The sequence below is a fragment of the Cyrtonyx montezumae genome, unplaced genomic scaffold, assembly GCF_038088225.1.
Source record: "Cyrtonyx montezumae isolate F1298 unplaced genomic scaffold, pur_monq_1.0 scaffold_0, whole genome shotgun sequence".
Taxonomy (NCBI): Eukaryota; Metazoa; Chordata; class Aves; order Galliformes; family Odontophoridae; genus Cyrtonyx; species Cyrtonyx montezumae.
The window spans coordinates 52,455,840-52,476,024 of record NW_027071824.1 but is presented as its reverse complement, the minus strand read 5'-3'; the positions used below and the strand labels follow the sequence as shown (position 1 = coordinate 52,476,024).

Genomic DNA, 20,185 nt, shown 5'->3' with positions numbered 1-20,185 from the left:
TACAAAAAAGACCTGCTACTCACCCTGTGGTTTTATATCCATAGTGACATATGGAAAGCTACCAAGAACAGCCATAACTTCATCATATTTCTTATCCTCCAGGAAATGCAGTAAGTTGCGACGATCAGAACCTTTCAAACTCACCAAATCCTGAATACTTTTGATTTTATACTGCATTAAAAGAAAAAAAGTATAGTACCAGAGAACACAGTCCACAAAAACTAGTAATGACATGATAAGAATCAAGTAACTCACATCCCCACATTGCTAATACATACACATTTGACACATTCTTATTATGGAATTCACTAATTAGAAAACTAGCAAGAGAGCTTTGAGAAGCAATAAAAGAGTTTCTATTCAGACTTAATAAATAGAACCATTTTAAAAATTGGCATGTTCCGTAGTATGCCATTCCTTAGAAAATTAAATTTTATTACAAAACTACTACTTCAGCCAGCTTTTTTCAGAAAGCTGAGCCAAGAAACCTCACTGATTGAGCTCTTTATTTAACTATAATTCAGTACTTTGTGATTCACATTTGTACGAACAACTAAGTACAAGTTACTTAGCTATTTACATTGAATTGCAGGTAAATTCAATTAAAAAAAAAGATCAGCAGAGCAGTGTGGTGAAGACAAACAGAACAGAAAACTTGGTTACTTTAGATCATTAGAAAAGTATGTATTTTATTTTAAAAAATAGTTAATGTTTCTAGGCAGGTTGATCATGCCTAGATCCAGGGAACCATAATGTTTTCAAAAATTAATTGTATGGGAATAAAAAAAAGCCTAATAAATTAGTATCATGTTTCCTCTGTTTTTGAGGTCAACATACCTCTTATACACTTACCAGACCTCTGATTTTAATTCCCACCTCCTAACAGAGATGGACTTCAAAAGAACAAAAAACAAATAGATCTAGGAACAATTGCACTGAATACTCACATCCCTAGATAAAAATAAATATAAGGTGTTTTTTTTTCTTAGTTAATTCATGACATTGCTTCCTTATGGACAAAAAGGATGAACAAGAAAACGTTTCAATACATTAACAAGCATCACTCATAATCTTATACCTTTTTATGATTAGAGACCCGCCTAAGATTGTCCTCTTCAATGTGAGGCAGTTGCAAAAGGGGAGACTTGAACTGCTGAAGTCCTTGGACAGTCATCTGGGAAAGCTTCATACAATTTTCCAAAGATCCCAAAGATGGAGCACGGAACTCCCTTTCTTGGGGAGAAAGGAAAACAATACATCATTTTTTCCCCCCCTCTGAACACATTTCACAGTCTATACTTGAGTTATCGACTGCAGATCATATTGTTTTCAATAAACCAAGCAGAAGACGGACTTATTTTAAAATGTCCAGCATAATTAGTCAGGCAGCCTTTTTACTCTCATTGTTGTCACATAGTTCACAAACTTCCTTCTGTCCACATCATCACAGTTGAACACTATGAAATTGAAAGACTTCTGCCCAATAGTCTCAGGGAACAACAGCATAAAGTATCTCAGCTACCAATTACTGACAAAAGCTCTACCACCAGAAATTTCCAGAAATAAACGCAGCAAGAAAAACTTGTTTTACATGTGTATATTATACGTGTAGATATTTAACACATTCAGCAGTAATCTGTATCATTAAACATGGTCTATCACTAATCTTCAGCAACACATTTCCAAGATCCAAAAAGGTTCTAAAATCATCTCATTGAGATAAACACAAAAGTAGGACCCGAGCACATTCAAGAAAAAAAAGTATATATAAATGAAGATAAGGAGAGCATATTATGGTAAAAGATAGTTAAGAATAGCTGTAAAAAAAATCAAAAGCAAAATAACTGTTATAAGCAAACCTAAAGGTTAAAAAGAGGTGCCTGATTTTTTCTTTTAAAAACTGTAACTCCTTTAGTATTTTGAATTACAAGGAGAAGGTACACAACAAGAAAGTCTTAAGCAGAAAACAGCAAAAGTAAAAATAACATTAAAAAAAGACACGTAGTACTCCTCACCCTGCCTGCAATGAAATAAAAAAAAACAAAGCAGACAGGTTTCCACATACTGCTCTGCTTCTTTATTAGATTACTGTCCACACATAAAGAAGACTTCTCAAAACCTCGCTTAGGAAAGTCAGAATTCAGAATTCCACAAGGAACTTGTGAACCTCAGCAATCCTACAACTGGTAATGTTCAGGTTTCTATGTACATACCTTGCAGCCGAAAAGTAAGCTCAATTAAAAATAAATAAATAAATTATCTACTTAGTTGCTTTGTTTTTTTTTCCTGAATCTCTATGTACCATATGAAAGAACTGAAGACAAATTTAAATAAATATTACAGAAAGTAGCTATAACTTTAGATGCCTGTCAGTTTACCTATAAACCACAGTATGCATTTTTCTAAATTTTTCCCAGAAGCCATCAGCCTTTAATTACCTTGGCTGTTACAGATATATTCAGTATATAAGTATAAATACAAATATTTGTGTTTTAATATACACATCTATACAAATGTGAGTTATTTGGTATAGGCAGATTTGGCTGTTATAGCTTTGCTTAAGATATTACAACAGGCATGTAAGCATCTTTCAATAAATAGATGGATGGTCAGATGGAATAGATCCACTCTACTAGGGTTACATTATCAAATAACACAGTATCAGAGCAATTTTAAGTGTGGATAAATGTGTTTACTTGCATTTGGATCAGAAGGCAGATAGGCCGTAACCTGCACCCATCCCCCCCCAAAAAAAAGCCAGAGCAAAATCTGCTAAGTGTTCACTTAAATGCCAGTGGCCTCAATTTGTTATTATTTTTATATATTATTATTTTTACTTTAATATATATTTTTATATTTTTATATTATATGTATGTAAACAATTTCACATTAATTTCAGAACATTTTACAGAGGAAATATGAAAAGGTAACAAATCTGATCAAACAGAACAAGCTTAGTGTCTTCAGCATATTTTCTCCTTCATTTATACCACTACCCCGCTGTACATTTATAAGTTACACTTATATGCACCTACTATGGATTGCTAGATCTAAGTGAAAGATCACTGCATCATCATCTCTGCTCCTGCCACCCTTCTCCCCTCATGTGGCCTGTGTCCTTGTGAATTATACCAACCTATAACCAGCTGTCAGACCAAATTACACAACAGGACTTTTTACTTTAAATGCAAGGTATAATCTTCATGGCGTTTATTAATATGCAAAGCAGACAGAAAAATAACACCAGAGGATTATGAAGGGAACCATACGGCTAGAAATTCTAATGAACAAAGACTGAACTTACACCTTCCAGAAAATAGTATTGGATAGACTGACATCCCAACTAAAATGCATGAAGTGTACCTTCCAGCTTACCTATCTACACATTTCCTTGATTTATTTATTTATTTAGTCTGCTGCTATGGAAAGTCATAGTGCAAGCTAAGTTAATAAAAGAGTCCAAAATATTCTCTGACAAGCTGGCTTCCACAGGAAATTTAGCTACTTTGAGCCCACAGAGCTGAAATTCATTTTTCTTAAAGCATTAACTCATCATCTATATGACAGTAGAAAATATTTTAAAGTTAGAAAACATGATTTTAGGTTCCTGAAACTAATACAGGAATTTATAACCCCTTTAGAGTGGACAAGAAGACAGACAGTCTAGCTTTTAACAACATCCAACTGCCCTTCACTGTAATATGAATGTCATTACTGCACATTTAGATAGCTTCTGCTTGTCAAAGTATACAAAATAAGATGACCTTAAATCTATGAAGCACAAACATTCAAAACATATGACAGGAAAGAAGTCAATCACAAGTTTAAATGCAAATAATAGGTGCTTGTGAGGGAATGGGTCAAACCGTAATTTCCACATTCAGCTCCCAATCTGAATTATGAAATTTGCCTTGTATGGACAACTGAGATAATGCTTAATCTTTTTGCAGACAGTTACTAGAGCAATCATATCTTTGATATCAAACACCGTGCTCCTCACTTAACAGGATGGCTTTCTACCTCACGTATCATCTCAAGGAAACCATCAAGACAGTTTAGGCCACTATGAAATATCAGTTATCAACACAAAATAATACAAGCAAGGGATGCCACAGAGCAAAGTGTATTTTTCAGGCAGTAGAAAGTAAAATTCAAGTCTCACAGGCTGTTCATAAGTTTGGCATAACATACAATTTATGAAAGGCAGCTCACAACTGCCACATTTTCCACAAGGATTAAAAATAAATTTTATTTAAATATAAAATAAAACTGACTGGACAGGAATTAAAATATTATCCACTCTGTTTTTATGAAAAAAAATCAAAACTGTTACTTGCAAATAACAAATCTGAATAACTAACAATAATCTCATATTTATTTGCAAAGAACAATAGATCTGTTAAAAAATTAAGACCTATATTTATTCCTCCATGGTAGAATGAATAATAGAGTATGACAAGAAAAATAGCATCCATGGCTTTTCTGGGTACATATAAGTCGTCCTTAATATCAGAGTTGCTTGTGCCTCCTTCAAGAACAGCCGACATGGGACCAATAGTTGAATGTAATATGGACATTTTTAAAACTGACTAGTGAACAAAGCATCAAGATTCTGAAAATTCACTGTAAAGATGTTTTTCTTCAAAAGATGATTACAAAATAGTATAGATAAATGTTTACAGATACTTTCAAATGCATAGATTTTACCACTAATAATGTCATTTTATATTTCCAGAACAAACAAATGCAGTAAAGAAATGAGACTTCTCATCCAACTACTAATTTAGTTTTCACAAATCATGATTTATCCACAAATTATTTACTCAGATAATATTAACTCATGCATTCACCTTCGTATTTTCAAAGGCCAGGACCACTGGACAGCTACTGATAATTATAGCACATGATAACTAATTTGAAGTACCATGTCACTGACTTGAAAACTAGAACTGAAATCAGGAACTTCCATATTTTATGTTTTAAAATTACATTAAGATAACAAATACACAGAGTTAAACAAAAAAAAAAAGGCTTTCAAAAATTACAGTATGTAATGCTGATATTATTAGTATCTTTTCAATTTCCTGTTGGTTCTCAATGGAAGAATCAGCAGGGAGAAAACACTCTGCATTAGAAATTGAGCCAACAGTTTAAACATGCTGAGCAACAAATTAGCAAACACGGTGATTTTCCATTGGATCAAAATTCAAAATTCTCAAGTGGTTTACTTTTAAGTAAACCTAAAGGACAACCGCTTGGTATCACACTACTGGTACCCCAAATCTGTGGTGTTCTGTTAGAATATGCTCATGAAACATTTGGTAGACTCAGTTTGTATATATTGACATTTATAATGTGGAAATATTTTTGAGAAAAACTGCTGAAGAAATACTAAGCTCAACTATACCAGTGATATACTTCTACTTTGTTTTTCTAGATCTGTGGAAGCAGTTTCTACCATATACAATGGCAGCTGTATATTCTCATTCATCTTCACAGAATCACTGAGGTTGGCAGGGACCACTATAATCCCTAGAAATATTATTAGTAGAGGTTGTTAATGCTCGACTGTTTACCAAAAAAAAAAAAAAAAACCAACAATCAACTTTCATTTCATTATAAAAAAAACAAACTTCCACATGTAAGCAGAAAATTACCTTACGTGATTGTCTTCCAAATGCTGTTTTTTGTTTTTAAATGTAAGATAAAATATACATTTCCTGGAACTTCAGAACAATTTATTAAATATATTGCATCTATAAATAATCATTACTTCATCAAATAAAAAAAATAATATTTATGTAAATGTAGAAGTGAAGAAGAATGCAGGTACTTGGAGGTCAAATTGCTGAGTGTATCATATATGGCAGTGAGTACCTTATCTCAGCTTTTACAAGAGATATAAGCATTCCTCCTTTTCAGAAGACTTTCAGTATTGACTGCAGTAAAAAAAAAAGTTTTTGGTTGTATTATTTTTGCTTCAGTTTGCACAAGTGAAAAAAAAAAGCTAGTTGATAAATACATGTAGGTCATCTCAGAAGACATTTCCAGTAAGTTTGATGGATGATTTTTACTATAAAAATAAATACCAGTATTTGGTATATATAAGAGTTGAGTTAAGGAAGGAAAAAAGATGCTTCCATGCAAGTGATTTTCATAATTAAAATACATAGATTCGGCTTGGCTGAGCTAGCAAAACTTAAAAACAAGGAAAACAAAACAAAAAATAACGCTTCCAAAACAGCTACTGTTTTGCTACAAACAGGGCTCCTCTGCAGCCTCTCATCCCCTGCTCTGTACTTATACCCAGTGTTGCCTTGTCCCCTTGCTCTTGTTGAACTCCATGCAGCTGGTTTCCCAATGTTAAACCCATACCAGAGGCACTTTCACAGCGTAGTTATGCTGCTTGCCCAACATATCCAATATCAATGAAAACCTAATACTCATTAGTAAAAAAAATGCTACAGTGTTTCACAGAATTGTAGGGGTTGGAAGGGACCCCCAGAGATCACAGAGTCCAGCCCCCTGCCACAGCAGCTCCCTAGCCCAGGTTGCACAGGTAGGCGTCCAGGCGGGTCTGGAACGTCTCCAGAGAAGGAGACTCCACCACCTCTCTGTGCAGCTGTGCCACTGCTCCGTCACTGCACTGGGAAGGAGTTCCCACACACATCTGTGCTGAACTTCCTATGCTTCAGTTTGTGATAAGTTATATAATGAAAAATACAGCTACTGTTTTGGTCACAGAGATTGTTAAAGACAGAGATTAAAAAATACATCACTTATTCAATAGTTCTTTTAGGGTAGTAAAACAGCATTTTCTGTTCACATCCTCTCTAATTTTACTGGATTACAGAACATCATCTCCAGCAGTGCTTGCAAGAGCTCAACCCCTTCTTGTTAGGAGGCTGTTAGCATTTGTTACATGAGCTTTGCTCCAGTAAAGACCAGATAAGAGTACTGTTTGATAGTCAACATAATAGTTGTGGATTCAGCATTAAAAATGTCCTGTTCACAATTTGTTGTGATAAAGGAAAAAGACAAGTCCTTACTCTGCAAATAACCCTCTTCAGCATAATTCCCGTTTCATAATAAAAACAGAAAAGCTTATGATTACATTTTGATTACATTTTTTTACAACAATTTTAGCAAAGAACCTGCCATTAATAATTCAGAAAAGAAGTCTGCATAGCCGGCTAAACAACTTAAGAGAAACAGAGAAATTCAAGCGATACAAAAACAAAGAAATGACAGCTAATGAGTCAAAAAACAACTGATGCACATTACAGGAGTTTAAAGATGCACATTACAGGAATTTAAAGATGAATGAATACAATATATCTTATACCAAGCACTTTGATACTAAAAATGACCAGATCTTTAAGAAAAGGGGTTTTTTTAAGCATTCAAGAAGAAGCTTTTGTAAAAATTTTAAGAATTAAAGGCTGAACACAGATACTCAAGATTTCAGAGTAGGGCTTAGCAGAAACAGAAGCATTTCAGCCTTCAAAGTGCAGAATTCTTTCATTACAGCAGAGAAAAAAAAAGTGCATTTAGGCATTTCTAAATATCACAGATTAAGTTTTCCACAAGATCCACAGACTCTTTGAAGTTCTGCAATGAAGAATGATATTTACTGTTTTTAATTATATAGTTTCTTTCCTTACCTTCACGGCTTCGAGCCATTATTATTAGCTGGCAAATCACATTAATCATTTCTTGAAGTAGTGCAGGACTCTTTTTCAGGATAAACTGCTGATCTGCAAAACAAAACTCACCGCAATTATGTTGCACTTCTATTATGAAAAAAAGTGAATGCTTTACATGAAACGGGCATTTAACTGCGTGGTCTTCATTTGTATTCATTCTTGTATTACTGAAAAAAATAGCACTTTATTCTCACTGAAGCATCTATAACACTCCTTAACAAAACAGCAGAGAACAACTGCTAAGAAGGAACAGAAATCTTATAGACAAGACAAGCAGCTTCCACACAAAGTACTTATTAGATAAAACAAAAAAGCAACAGGGTGTCATAGACAATTTATCCTTCAGGTAATCTTGTATTTTTAAAAGTGGGACTTTTAAGTGAAGCACCAAATTGGGGGAAAAAAAACATTATTTGTAAAGTACTATCTAGCTAATAAATAAAGAATCGTGAGGTTTTAAGAACAGCCAATGATTCAATAGCAAGGAAGGGGTGGGTTTTATAGAGGAGATTGAAATTTATTAAATTTTTGTTTTTCAAAAGAGAAAATGATCTAAAGAACCTTTATTGTTTGACTGCTTTAATTTTGAATTAAAACACGGAGTATCTCAAGTTTACTGGTCAGCCTTAGAAACCATTAGCGTCGTGGCTGAAACTTAAGAAATGCATTTAGAAATGTTTCAATCTGAATATTCACAAATATGAAGAACTGCAAAATACAAAACTTATATGTAATTGATATTTTAAGTTCTAATTTCATCTCCCTTGCTTTATATAGTGAGAGGGGGAAAAATAAAAAAGACAAATGGAAAGGCTAGAGAGCAATACTAAGCTTGTCCTTAATTTCCTTACTCTGAGAAGGGAAGACACTACGTAAAACTTCTGACTCTACTACAAAGAAAAAAAAAACATTTTTAATGAAATCACTTTTGCAACCAAAAAGCATTAATGACTAGGACACCGTTATTACAAGGCTATCAAGAGAATGATAAAATGCTAAGTAAATGCTTTAGAGAATAATTCACAATGAAAGCAAAGTGTTCTATGCATAGATTATTGAGTGGAAATCCATGCAACTCCTTGATGGATAAAAGGTACACTACATGAGCGTTGTAGCAAGCAATTTGTTCCAACAGTGTCTGATCAGAGAGAGTTGTCATTACCTTCTTCAAGGGCGTCAGGAACTTTCATTCTGGCAAGATGAGTCAACAGTAGAACTCTGGCTTTCAGGCTGTAAGGGCAGGTAAGTGGAGGCTCATTCTTCTTTAAATTTATGCCACCAATTTCTCTGATTAACTAAAACAAAATAATTTAAATAAATGGCTATTTTGGTGTCAAAGAAAAACAAACATGAGGAAATTATTTGACAAGAAGAAAAAGGTTACATTCACACATGCAAGCTTTTGAGTAAATTTTCCCTGAAATGATCTGTATAGATGAACATTGGCCATTTTTATTTGTAATACAGCTCCAAAAAGTCAAAAGGTATCTCTCATTGTCTTGTTTCAATCGTGGAGGGAGGGGAAGAGATACACATGCAAAAAAATTGCCTCCAATAAGCATTAAGCAAATTTACATTGCTTGCTCAGTATTTTAAGAATCTTATTGCCAAGGGTTACTAGATTCAGCCACATCGCTATTTTTTCACACGACACTTGGTATGCACCAGTAACAGCATCACCTTGAGACTTCTCACTCATCTAAGATCAAGCCAGCTTCCTCAGAAATGCTCTCAAATATCACAGAAAGAAGGAGGTTTATAAGCCTAAATTCTCTGTTAGGCTGAAGATCAAGTACTTTAACTTAATTACAAACAACACCAACTTGAAAAAGGCTTGGTGTTCTTTATTCAGGATGACCTAACTTGATCCTGACCAGACCAAGATGCACAGTTCAAACAGGTCTCTCACCTGAGTTTGTTGAAGACCCTGGAGAGAGAGGCTGCAAAGCTGAGTAACTGAAGTTCATAGTTATAAGAATCAAGACAACCCAGAAGCTTCACTTTTTAGGTCAACAAGTCACCTGAGGAGAGATTGAGGTTCCAAAATCTCTGTCCACAAAGGGAAGTTAGGATATCAACAGGCAGGCTGCACTGATTTTTAACTAGTCCTTCCCTACACTTGAATAAAAGACCTTTTAACAGGAAGCTCCATATAAACACATTCTGGTGTAACACCAGTCCAAGAGAGTAAAACATTGATAAGAAATGTATCAATATTGGGTTTATGATAAAAAGGTGAAATAAAAATGGGAACAATGACAATGGCTCGAAAAGCAGGATGCACTATCAAAAAATGATCAGCAATATCTTTCTGCATTGATACTTCAGAGACTTGTATTGGCATATACTAAGAAATAAAGAACACAGATGACACCAATGACTGGAGCTTAAGAAATTGAGCAAAATACAGAAGTATAAAATATAAGGTTGACACTTGCATAGTAACAAGAATCAAGGCTTGAAGATTACATTAATTCACTACTGTGAAATAAGAGAATAGTATGCAGAGAGTAGTATGCTTAAAGTTACTCCCCACATAAAGGCAGGGAATGCTACTATGGCACTGCTGAGCATGGAGTACCGTGGAAAGTTGAGGTCAGCCAAAGTAAAAAGTAATGTAAAATGTAAAAATTTAAAACCCCACTCAGCACATAGCAGGATGAGGGAAATGAAGAGCCCTTTAGGAACGAGCATATTGAAAGGCAGCAGCTGTCCTAGTACAACAAAATGAAGGTAAAAAGAAAACAAATGGCTTATTGTTTCTGTCTAAATGCATTAAGGATATACAAGAATAACTTAAACTCAAGAATAATGATGACAAAAACTACAGATATAAATCGGTCACAAACAAGACTGCTAACCACTAGAACAGCAAGTTCTGGAACAGGAGGCTCAACTGTCTTTTAAATGAAAAATAACCAAATGTAAAGAGCTTGCACAATGCCAGTGTTTGCAACAGCATAGGAGAAGACCTGATGATCAAGATGATCTTCCCCAGTCACACGCTCTCAAGCAAAACAGTGGCTAAAAAAAACAAACAAACAAAATCACCTAACCATAATTCCAGCTCCTTTTCAAAGTCTACGAGAGAAGATGAAGAATTTGTAAGAGATGAAGACAGTTAAGTAAGGAGATATCTTAGTCTTTTTTTTTTTTTTATGTTTAGAGTATAAAAACATGTTTATGACTTGAAAATCTCACAGTGTGCATGCAAAGTTTAAGTTATTAGGACTACTTCTCCCATTTTGCAAATTCAAAATATTTTAAAGTGGAGCATTTTGTGTACTGTGCTTTAAACCAAAGTGCCAGTCTCTGTTAAATACTATTTCCTAATCTCTGCTAGCAATCATTATTTGTCACAGTATGCATTACAGTATCTATGCTGGGAAGACAGAATGGAAATGAAGGAAAGGCAACCAGAAGGGAATTGATATTCATGAATGAATCTTTGTAATATTTCAAGATATTACTATGTCAGACAAGATCATAATTTTCTTTCAATATAAGCATATTTAACCAAATCAGTGTTACTGATTTAACTGGTTTTAGTACTAAATACTCCCAAGGAACAGCAACCACGTCTTTATACAGACACACCAAATGTGTAAGGAGTGATACCTAAATTCACAATTTAGTCCACTGCTCCTCCAAAAAACAATCTAATAAGTTGTATACTAAATCAATTCTATCAGTATTAAACTTTATAATGTTAATATTATTTTATATTTTCTTCTAATTCTGAATCAAGTGTACCTTCTAATTCATATTTCTGAAAAGATAAAGTTGCAATCTCAACAAAATTAATGCCTTCAGAACTTGAATTCTGTCAGATGGTCAAACAAGTATGCCATCTCTTTCCTTGAAGGGGTCAGTTAGTTATAAAACCGTTCTCAGTGTAACTAACCTGTGGTATCTGAACATTGTCTGCTGGTCTGCTTGTAGCATCTTTATTGTACTGAGGATCAAATTCGGATGCTCCTGCTAAAACCATGATAAGCCCTGTAAAGATAATGGGAGATGCACAGGAAAAAAAAAGTCAGCAATATCCTACACTACTGAGTAATTTGTCCAGAAATCTCAGCCACAAAACTTAATTCTACACTTTCCCCAAAATCTATGAATATTCATGTTCTCTATTTAGTGGATCAGTTTATGCTGCTACAGAGAAAAGCTGGCATGACCAAATGCCTGGCACAAAATAACTGAGATAACTCAAGACTCCATTTTGCATGGCATCAAACAATAAATGTCTTCGCAAAACCATAGCTAAGTTTCAGTAGGACTGGCAGAAACCACTGCACCACAGTTGGATCATTACTGCATGGCCTCAGAACCACTCGCTTCAGCAAATCAGTTTGAGGCTGCACCACTGGGGGAGAGACAAGAGGATAAACTTTAACTCCATTTTCTGTTCAACTGACACTGAGAATTCACCATTCTTTTTCCTTTTAATGATTAGAAAAGCAGTTCAGTAACTATCCCTGCAAACAAATCCCATGAAGATAATGCATTGGTCTTTTTCCCCCATAGAAAATATGATTAGGAAAATCCATAGTACCTCAAAATATCTTTCATTATCTAATTAAGATTAAAAATAGGCCAAATTAGATATTTTAGACAGCTTTTTGCTCATAATTGTATCAGATCCCTCTGCCATAGCAAACAAGAGAAAATCCAACTTGTCATTTGCTCCAGTTACTGTAACCTTCTCAGCTGTAGTTATTCAAGCTTCATTCTTAAATTTTGAGCAAGTTCTTTTCTGAGCAAGTCAGTTCGTTTGCCCAGTTGCAGCACTCAGTGAATTCCTCCTACTAACAAGTAAACAAGTTCTCTGAGCATTAGCTGCCATTTTTGTTCTAATTATTATTTACTTCCTAAACACAGTATAACAAAGAGCTTCAAACAACTCTAAACACTTCCCTACTATTTGAACTCCACAGTTGTAGATCTTACAGAAAACAAGTCTTATAAACTCATCTATCTTGAAACCTGAAAAAATATCTAAAAACAAGCCAATTCATGCAGATTTGTCTCACTGTTTCCCTAGCACAGTTTGATTAGTCCAGTTTAAGCCCTGAGTTTTGGAACCTCACCAGTATCAAGTTTACAACCATGCAAAAGCAAAGCAAATTCACACTGATTTAAGACACCACTCTAGAAAATTTTCTCCAGCTGCAAAAAAATTATGTTTTAAAAAACACTCTGAAAGAACCAGAAACAGTACTTTAATGTAACCAAAGCTTATAAAGCAAAAGGATTTTAACACCAACAGACTGACATTTCCAAATGAACACATGAGGATATCAAGACACCTTTTACTTACGTTTCATGTCCATATTGCGTGTTTTATAGACAAAGTATGTATATATTTGGGTTGTCCGAATGAGAATCTGATCCCCACTATATCGTATTGATCGGTACCACCAGGAGCCCTGAAACATTTTGTATGAACAGTGTCAACCACAGTGGAGTATCAAAACAGTTACACAAGATCACCTCGTAATTGTTTATAGGTAGCCCATACCTCACAAAAAAAAAATTAAAAAAAGAAACTAAGCCTACACATTTTTCTTATATTAAAGTCAAATTAAGTTCAGAATGAAAGAAAAAAAATCCACCCCAAAACAAATTTTACATGCATCAATGTGTTCATCTGAGAGACTCAGAAGACAAACATTCTGGGATAATTTTTAGCCTAGAGATTCCCCCTAGCACATGAACATACACACACACACACACAGTTTTGTTTACTTATGGTGTTATTTTAGTGAATCCACTGGAATTACCAGTTATATAGAAAGTAGTATTGTGCAAAAGCATCAAAATCAAATTCTGTTTAGGCTGATTAGGGCCTAGACAAAGAGCAAAAAGCAAACTTTCATTCTGAATTATTTTTTGCAATTTCTCTTGAAGTCATCTAAATAGAATATGCTTTTCAGAAGGGGAATTTAAAATGGTTTAAATTCCAACCCCCTTGGCATGGGCAGGCACATCTTCTGCTAGAGGAATTTGGAAGTAACCCAGCACCAGACTAAGCCATACCCCCTTTAAGATGACCAAAGATTTTCCCCATGCTTCCAGAAACACTTCAGTAATTCCCTCATTAGCAGTACACCAGTGACTTCAAATTATAGAACTCACTGAACAGCATCTGTACTCTATAATTTTAAGAGGAGTGGCATGGAAGAGTATAAGATGCAATGCGTTCATTAATATTCTCTCTGTAAACAAAGATCACTAACATGAGAAAAAAATATAAATCTCCATCTGTTGTAAAGTTTATCACGAGTGAAAAGTAGCAAGCAATGAGGTAGTAATCAATAGTTGCTACTATTAATTTAATAGGCAATAGTGTTAACTCCCATAGCACAATGAGGACTCTGCAATTTACTTAACTATTTGGAAAATATTCTAGGGCTGGCTTCTCACAAAAAACATGTTTGATTGCTGGTTTGGAATAAATTAACTTTGATTCTTTCATGAACAGATGAACCTTCACACAGAAGAACGCAGATCTTCTAAGAAGTTCTTCCACAGAATAATCTGTATTATAATCCCAAGCCTATCCATTTTTGTCAAATTAAGTACAGGAAGCAAAACATTAACCATGGCCAATTAAAATCTACATGAATGAGACTGCCCTAGAAGTCCTAACTGCTTTTGCAGAAGTAGCTTATTATCTCACCTCACATATGGATGCAGAACATTACTTAAATGTTTAGGTCAACAGAAGTCTACAAAGAACTGCATATCAATATTTTTTCCTTTTATACATCTGGATTTAAAGGAAGGAACTAGCCTTACTTCATTTTAGATGCCTATCTCGGATATGAAATGACTGCACTGTAGTTAACTTCGGCTTCTTTATTGATTCATAAAAGAGAAACAGCCCTATTAAAGGCATGAATCATCTTATATGTCTACTTTAGAATTAAATGATAAAATAGCTTGCTCTATAAAAATGACTGTTCCTCTTCACTGACTATAAAAGAAATTTACAATGACAAGTTTGAATGCAGAAATCTGTGTCAGTTACAGAGACAAGAAGAGTCAGATTGTTTTTCTGATCCTGCTCAGGACATTTTTTCCACAACAACAGAACGGATGTTTACTTTCACTTGAGCTATGATAAACTTGGTATAATTCACTACAAGTACAAGTGTACAAAAAAGCATTAATACATGCCAACTGAAACCCAAAAGGAAAAGGAAGAGGCATAGGTAGACCTCTTACATTGTATTTTAGACTTCTTACTCAACTTCTTGTTGAAAAGAAATCATCTGAAAATTTATTACACTCCTTAATGTTTCAGGAACACTCCCTAAGACAAAGGAAAATGCCAGGCTGATGCTCTATACACAAAGACATTAGCAATTTTCAATAACTTAGGGCAATTTCTCAAATGAAAATCTGTTTCCCAAGAGCAGGAAAGTTCAGGAATTTCCACTTTCTGAGTCTGAGAGTAATTTTCTGAGGATAAGGGACAATGGTCAGAAGCAGTATCAGAGCCCTGAAATATCACTCATCCTGCAGTTGATTCCTCACACAAAGAAATGTCAAAGCAGACATTTCAGTGTATGGAAGATAAACAACAATTAAAACTACAAAAATAAAGGCAGTCAGGAAAAATCAAAGTGACAACTCGTTTCTCAAATAGTAATCATTCCTGTACCAATAGCTAAAAACATCTTGGTCTTGGCTTTACTATAACACTACTGAATATATGCTCAAATTCATCACATGATATTAATTATCTCATGACACACAACAGAAAGGACAAGACAAATTACCTAACCCAATCTCTAACTCTTGTGATATCTAGTATTCTCCTAACAGTCAGTCCCCTTCGATCACAGCAATGAATTATTATTTCTTTTTTTTAATAAACTCTACAGCAACTGTACTTTCTCCACAAAAAAGAGAAGACCCACATTAAAAATTAAGGCTCTCCCGGCATGAGAGGGGAAATATGAGCAAATCCACTAATGTCCAATAAAGCTTTGTTTACAGACTGTTTAAAGAGGGTAAAATATTAATCATGCTTACCACAACAACTGGGAGAATAACCATAAATGCCAGTCCATACACAAGCAAAACCTAGGAATAAAAAAGTCACATTAGGCACTTCAGTTTCTTAATTCCACTTTTGTTTATTCCGAAGTATGATCAAGCAGTATTACCACAAATCTACTGCAAATTATAACAAAAACAATAGTGCATAGTACTTATTATTTGAAGAACAACTTAGAAGTAATACAATCTGCTGGATAGAGTTTAAATGAGGAGTATTTGTTCAGTGTAAGTAACCACTTAAGCCACCCATTTAAGTCTTACGTGGGTTTATTTAATTATCACAGAGTTGGTACCTAAACTGTGACACAGCAGATAGAGATGCTAGCTGTATAAGAAGCAAGCAGGTAAGCTGAGTATCTCGCAGGAACAAATGTAATGGAAAGAACAAACATACAGACACTAAGATTACAGCGTTTATAGGAAACCAAGTGGAACTACAGAAATCCAGCAAGCAGAAATAATTATGTATGTATTTCCTTGCCACAGCAAATACAGCATCACTTAATTATCACTGCAATTAAATCCTTCAAAGCACATTAACAGACTATTCTCAAAGGTTAAATTTAAGCTACTCTATTACTTTTGACTCATGGAACTTGCTTCAGAGGCACATTTGGATCAGAATGCCAGCATTGTCAACTACCTGCTTTGACTCAAATATGCAGTTATTAAGCACAGGCACACGTTTTAAGGTGAACACTTGAAAAGCCATCTTAAAATAACAACCTAAGCAAGCTGACTCACCAAAATTGAATTTTTCTGATCCACAATCCATGCTGGCAAAGCTATACCAAAGCTTGTAGCTGTAGAATGAAAGAAAAGAAATTCACTCTATAATATTAAGGAATGATTTTTAAAATCATGTTAAGTCTAAGAAAAATCACTCACATTTATCACAAAGTAAAATTTAATAGATTTCACAAAACAAAACAAACAAACAAAAAAAAACCTAGAGATATACTTAAGTAAGCAATCAAATGATAAGTGTAAGATCTGAAATCCTGAAGATTTTATTTTAGCGTAACAGTGAAATAGCCATGTAAGATTTATTAACATAACCAAAAAGAAAATAAAGATTTTGCAGGTGGAAGTCATGCAAGGATCTTCTCACCTTCAAAATCTCATCTGCTTTTGGATATGTCTTATTTTAAAATCACAGGTTCATAGGTTCATAAGGTTGGAAAGGACCTACAAGATCATGTAGTCCAACCATCCAACAGCTTCAGGTCACTTCAAGTACTCTGACATACAGACTAACACAAATTCCTGTGCTTTGGCAAAAACAAGCTAACAGCTTCTGGTTGCAAAAATCAATAAAAGGCTTAAGAAAGCCATAATATTAACAGTGCCATTTTGCTGATGGTGACAGCATTTCTGAAACAAGACGTTGCTTGTATTTTGCAGCAAGAGGGATAGTCCTCCCACTTGTTTGGTAAGTCAGAAACAGAAGTCAGAAATGGAAAGAAAGGACCTATGTAGTAAAACACAACAGATAAAGAAACTCAGCTACCACCTAAGTCCACTTACATACTATGAGTATGATTCAGTTGTTTTCCTTGAAGGGAAACGATTGTTTATTTGAAACACATTCAGGGGGTGGGTTTTTTTTCCTACATAATTTCCCATATTGATGGATATCATTCAGAAGATTTTCCAGCACATCTTTCCCTCATACGTTATCCTGTAAACTCACCATTGTCAAGCTGGTTATAACTCATTCCATGGAGATATGCAGCATGACTTAGTCCCTCAAACTGCATGGCACCAACAACCAAACCTCCAATCTGTCTCATCAAATTGAAGGTTTCCTTTTTGCTCGCAATGAGTATTAGAAGCAGCTAGAAATATCTAATATTCCTCCTCACAGCTAGTATTCAACTGTTACAACAATATTCCAGAAGTGACTTAAGGAATTGTAAATAGAAGAAGAAAATCTAACTTTCAATCTTACATTGATTTAATTTGGTTCAACTAATCTATAGCTTTCTTAGACCACCATCAAGACAATTTCCATGAAGCTACCTACCCAGGAACAATAAATCATCACAAGGATAAGCACCAGAATTCCTCAAGATGACAATGGCACAGAGATATATTCAAACAGTACAACTTCCAGCAAACAGAGGACAGATCTATATACAGTATTTATCTAAATACTCATATATCCTCACATATATCCCTTTGAAATGCGTCTACTGCATTATGGCTAGCAATTTATTTTTACATACATTAAAAGTATCTGATTATAAATACAAAAAAAGTTTTAAAATGACAAGTTTCTGAAGACTAATGGACTGTTTTCTGCTTATAACTCCTTTTAACATTGGCAATTCACTGTAAGTATTTAATGAAGGTGACTTATTAATAATGAAAAAAACCTTCCTTTTTTCTAATATAAAGAAACTCAAAAGTAAACTCTTTCCTGAATTCTTACTCCTCTCAGCACCACACCAGAACAAGTTTTACATACAAAGAATTAATCAGATATGCCTTCAAATCTAAGGAAAAAAAAATCCATACATACTAAGATTGACCTGCTTCTCAAATGAGCAGGTATTACACATCTCAATAAATTCAAAGCTTAATGCACAGAAATGACAGGACTTTCATCATTTGTAGTTGTTACCTTGTGGTCCATCTGGATTCCCAAATTCTTCCCAATTTTTTCGTGACTCTTCATCAGTCAAGCTAGTTTCAAGAAGAGATATTAAGTTAACAGAGAAGAAATTTCTTTAAATCACTAACATGTGGGAACTTCAAAATGTGTCATTTAACTATCTTTCAGAGATGGTTTGACAAACTAATGATTATATAAAATCTGAAAAACAATGACACACAGGCATATGTTTAATACTGTGACAGCAAAAACAATCAGACAAAAGGGTGCAGCCTCTTACAGGAAAGAGAACAATCACATCTCGCTTTTGTGAGACTGACTGCTCACTCAAGAAAAAGCATCTTTCAATACCAGGTTATAGTACAGCAACCTTGGAAAGGACAACAGAGATTGAAGCTATCTTTTAGGGGCAAAAAGGTAAACATTAAAGATGAGCTGATAACACAGAAGTTGTTTGTAAGAGCTTTTATTCTCTTACTCCAGACTTTTAGTCCCTGATTGCACATTTGTTTGGTTATTTGCTACTGTATCCTTCCCTTCTGGAAGTATCTAGTTTCATATCAACAAAGGCAGATCTTTACAGCTCCTATGCTTACTCTGTATTGACATTTTTTTGGCAACAGACTATCTCAAGAAGAATCCCCGTTACTACAAGGAAGTAGGAAGTTTCTGCTTTAGGAAACACCACCGCACATTCGCTACACAGAAGACTTTGCCAGAAAAGAAATACAGTGAGTAAGAAATCTCCTACTCATTTCTAAGTCTCATACTTGTTAACAAGCATACCTATTGAGCACATGTTCTTTTCAGACAACAGGGCTAAGGAACTCTGGTGTCATTTTCAATAAGATATGCCTCTGCCACCACTGATGCACATATACCAACCTGTACTCACCAAGTATTTGATTATTAGTTTGCAAAAAAAAGAGGTGAGAATTTTTCAGGAGTTCAGGAAGCAGTATGACAGTCTTCTATTGAAAAGATTCCATAGTAATGAAGTTGTTTAAAAGCAGAAAGAATAAATTCAAAACTACTAAAAGTGAGTATGGTGTTTCTTTCTACCTCAGTAAGGTCAACCAGATAAACAACTGACCAAAATAACCTTCTAGGTCCTTGGATGATAGTTATATCAAGATCCAGTATAAAAACAGTATTATAAAAACCAAACCCAGATTATGATTATGGATAACTTAATTTTTCTAAAGGGATTTCCTTTATACTGATCTCTAATATCGCATTTACTTGGATTAAAAAAAAAAAAAAGAAGAAGAAGAAAGGCACAAACAAAAGTCTGACCAAAAAATACTTTGGAGAAAAAGAAGTTTCAAGGATTCAGGTTTTAAGAAATATAAGGATAATATGAAAGACACCAAGGCAAAAAGCAGGTCTGCAAGTCAAGTACAAAGGAAAAGGGACGTGACATAGCCAAAAGAAAACAATCAGAACTAGAATGAAGATCCTATGCTGCTAGATAGGAACAGGATTAGAACACCAGTTCTTATTCTCTCCTCTGGCTTTACTATCAGATAAAATGAACATTCATTGTCTAAGTGATGCTTTAGAGTGGCCACAACAGGGTTTGTTGCGTAAACACAACACTTCTTTTGTTCTTCGTCATCTTTAAGATTCTGCCTGTGTCACAGTGGAAACACTTTTCCTATCTGATGCGAAAGTTAAATACAAGGAACTAATAATACCTTACAGTATTCTCACAGCTGCTAAAGAAATAATTCTTCCTAGCTAGAACACATAACAGGCATGCACAAAATCTAGTCACATTTTGACTTAC

At 34.5% G+C, this 20,185-nt stretch overlaps 1 protein-coding gene across 1 annotated transcript in view; it reads right to left on the bottom strand.

Moving 5' to 3' along the window:
- Positions 1 to 20,185, bottom strand: part of SEC63 (SEC63 homolog, protein translocation regulator) — a 52,955-nt gene that overhangs the window by 11,863 nt on the left and 20,907 nt on the right. Inside the window, exons 5-13 of the mRNA XM_065735499.1 lie at positions 18,406 to 18,467; positions 16,524 to 16,582; positions 15,753 to 15,803; positions 13,030 to 13,138; positions 11,611 to 11,705; positions 8,869 to 9,001; positions 7,665 to 7,757; positions 1,079 to 1,233; positions 24 to 171 (exon numbers count right to left, since the gene is read on the bottom strand). Of these exons, the coding sequence (XP_065591571.1) occupies positions 24 to 171; positions 1,079 to 1,233; positions 7,665 to 7,757; positions 8,869 to 9,001; positions 11,611 to 11,705; positions 13,030 to 13,138; positions 15,753 to 15,803; positions 16,524 to 16,582; positions 18,406 to 18,467 (905 nt within the window). The remainder of the gene's footprint in view (positions 1 to 23; positions 172 to 1,078; positions 1,234 to 7,664; positions 7,758 to 8,868; positions 9,002 to 11,610; positions 11,706 to 13,029; positions 13,139 to 15,752; positions 15,804 to 16,523; positions 16,583 to 18,405; positions 18,468 to 20,185) is intronic.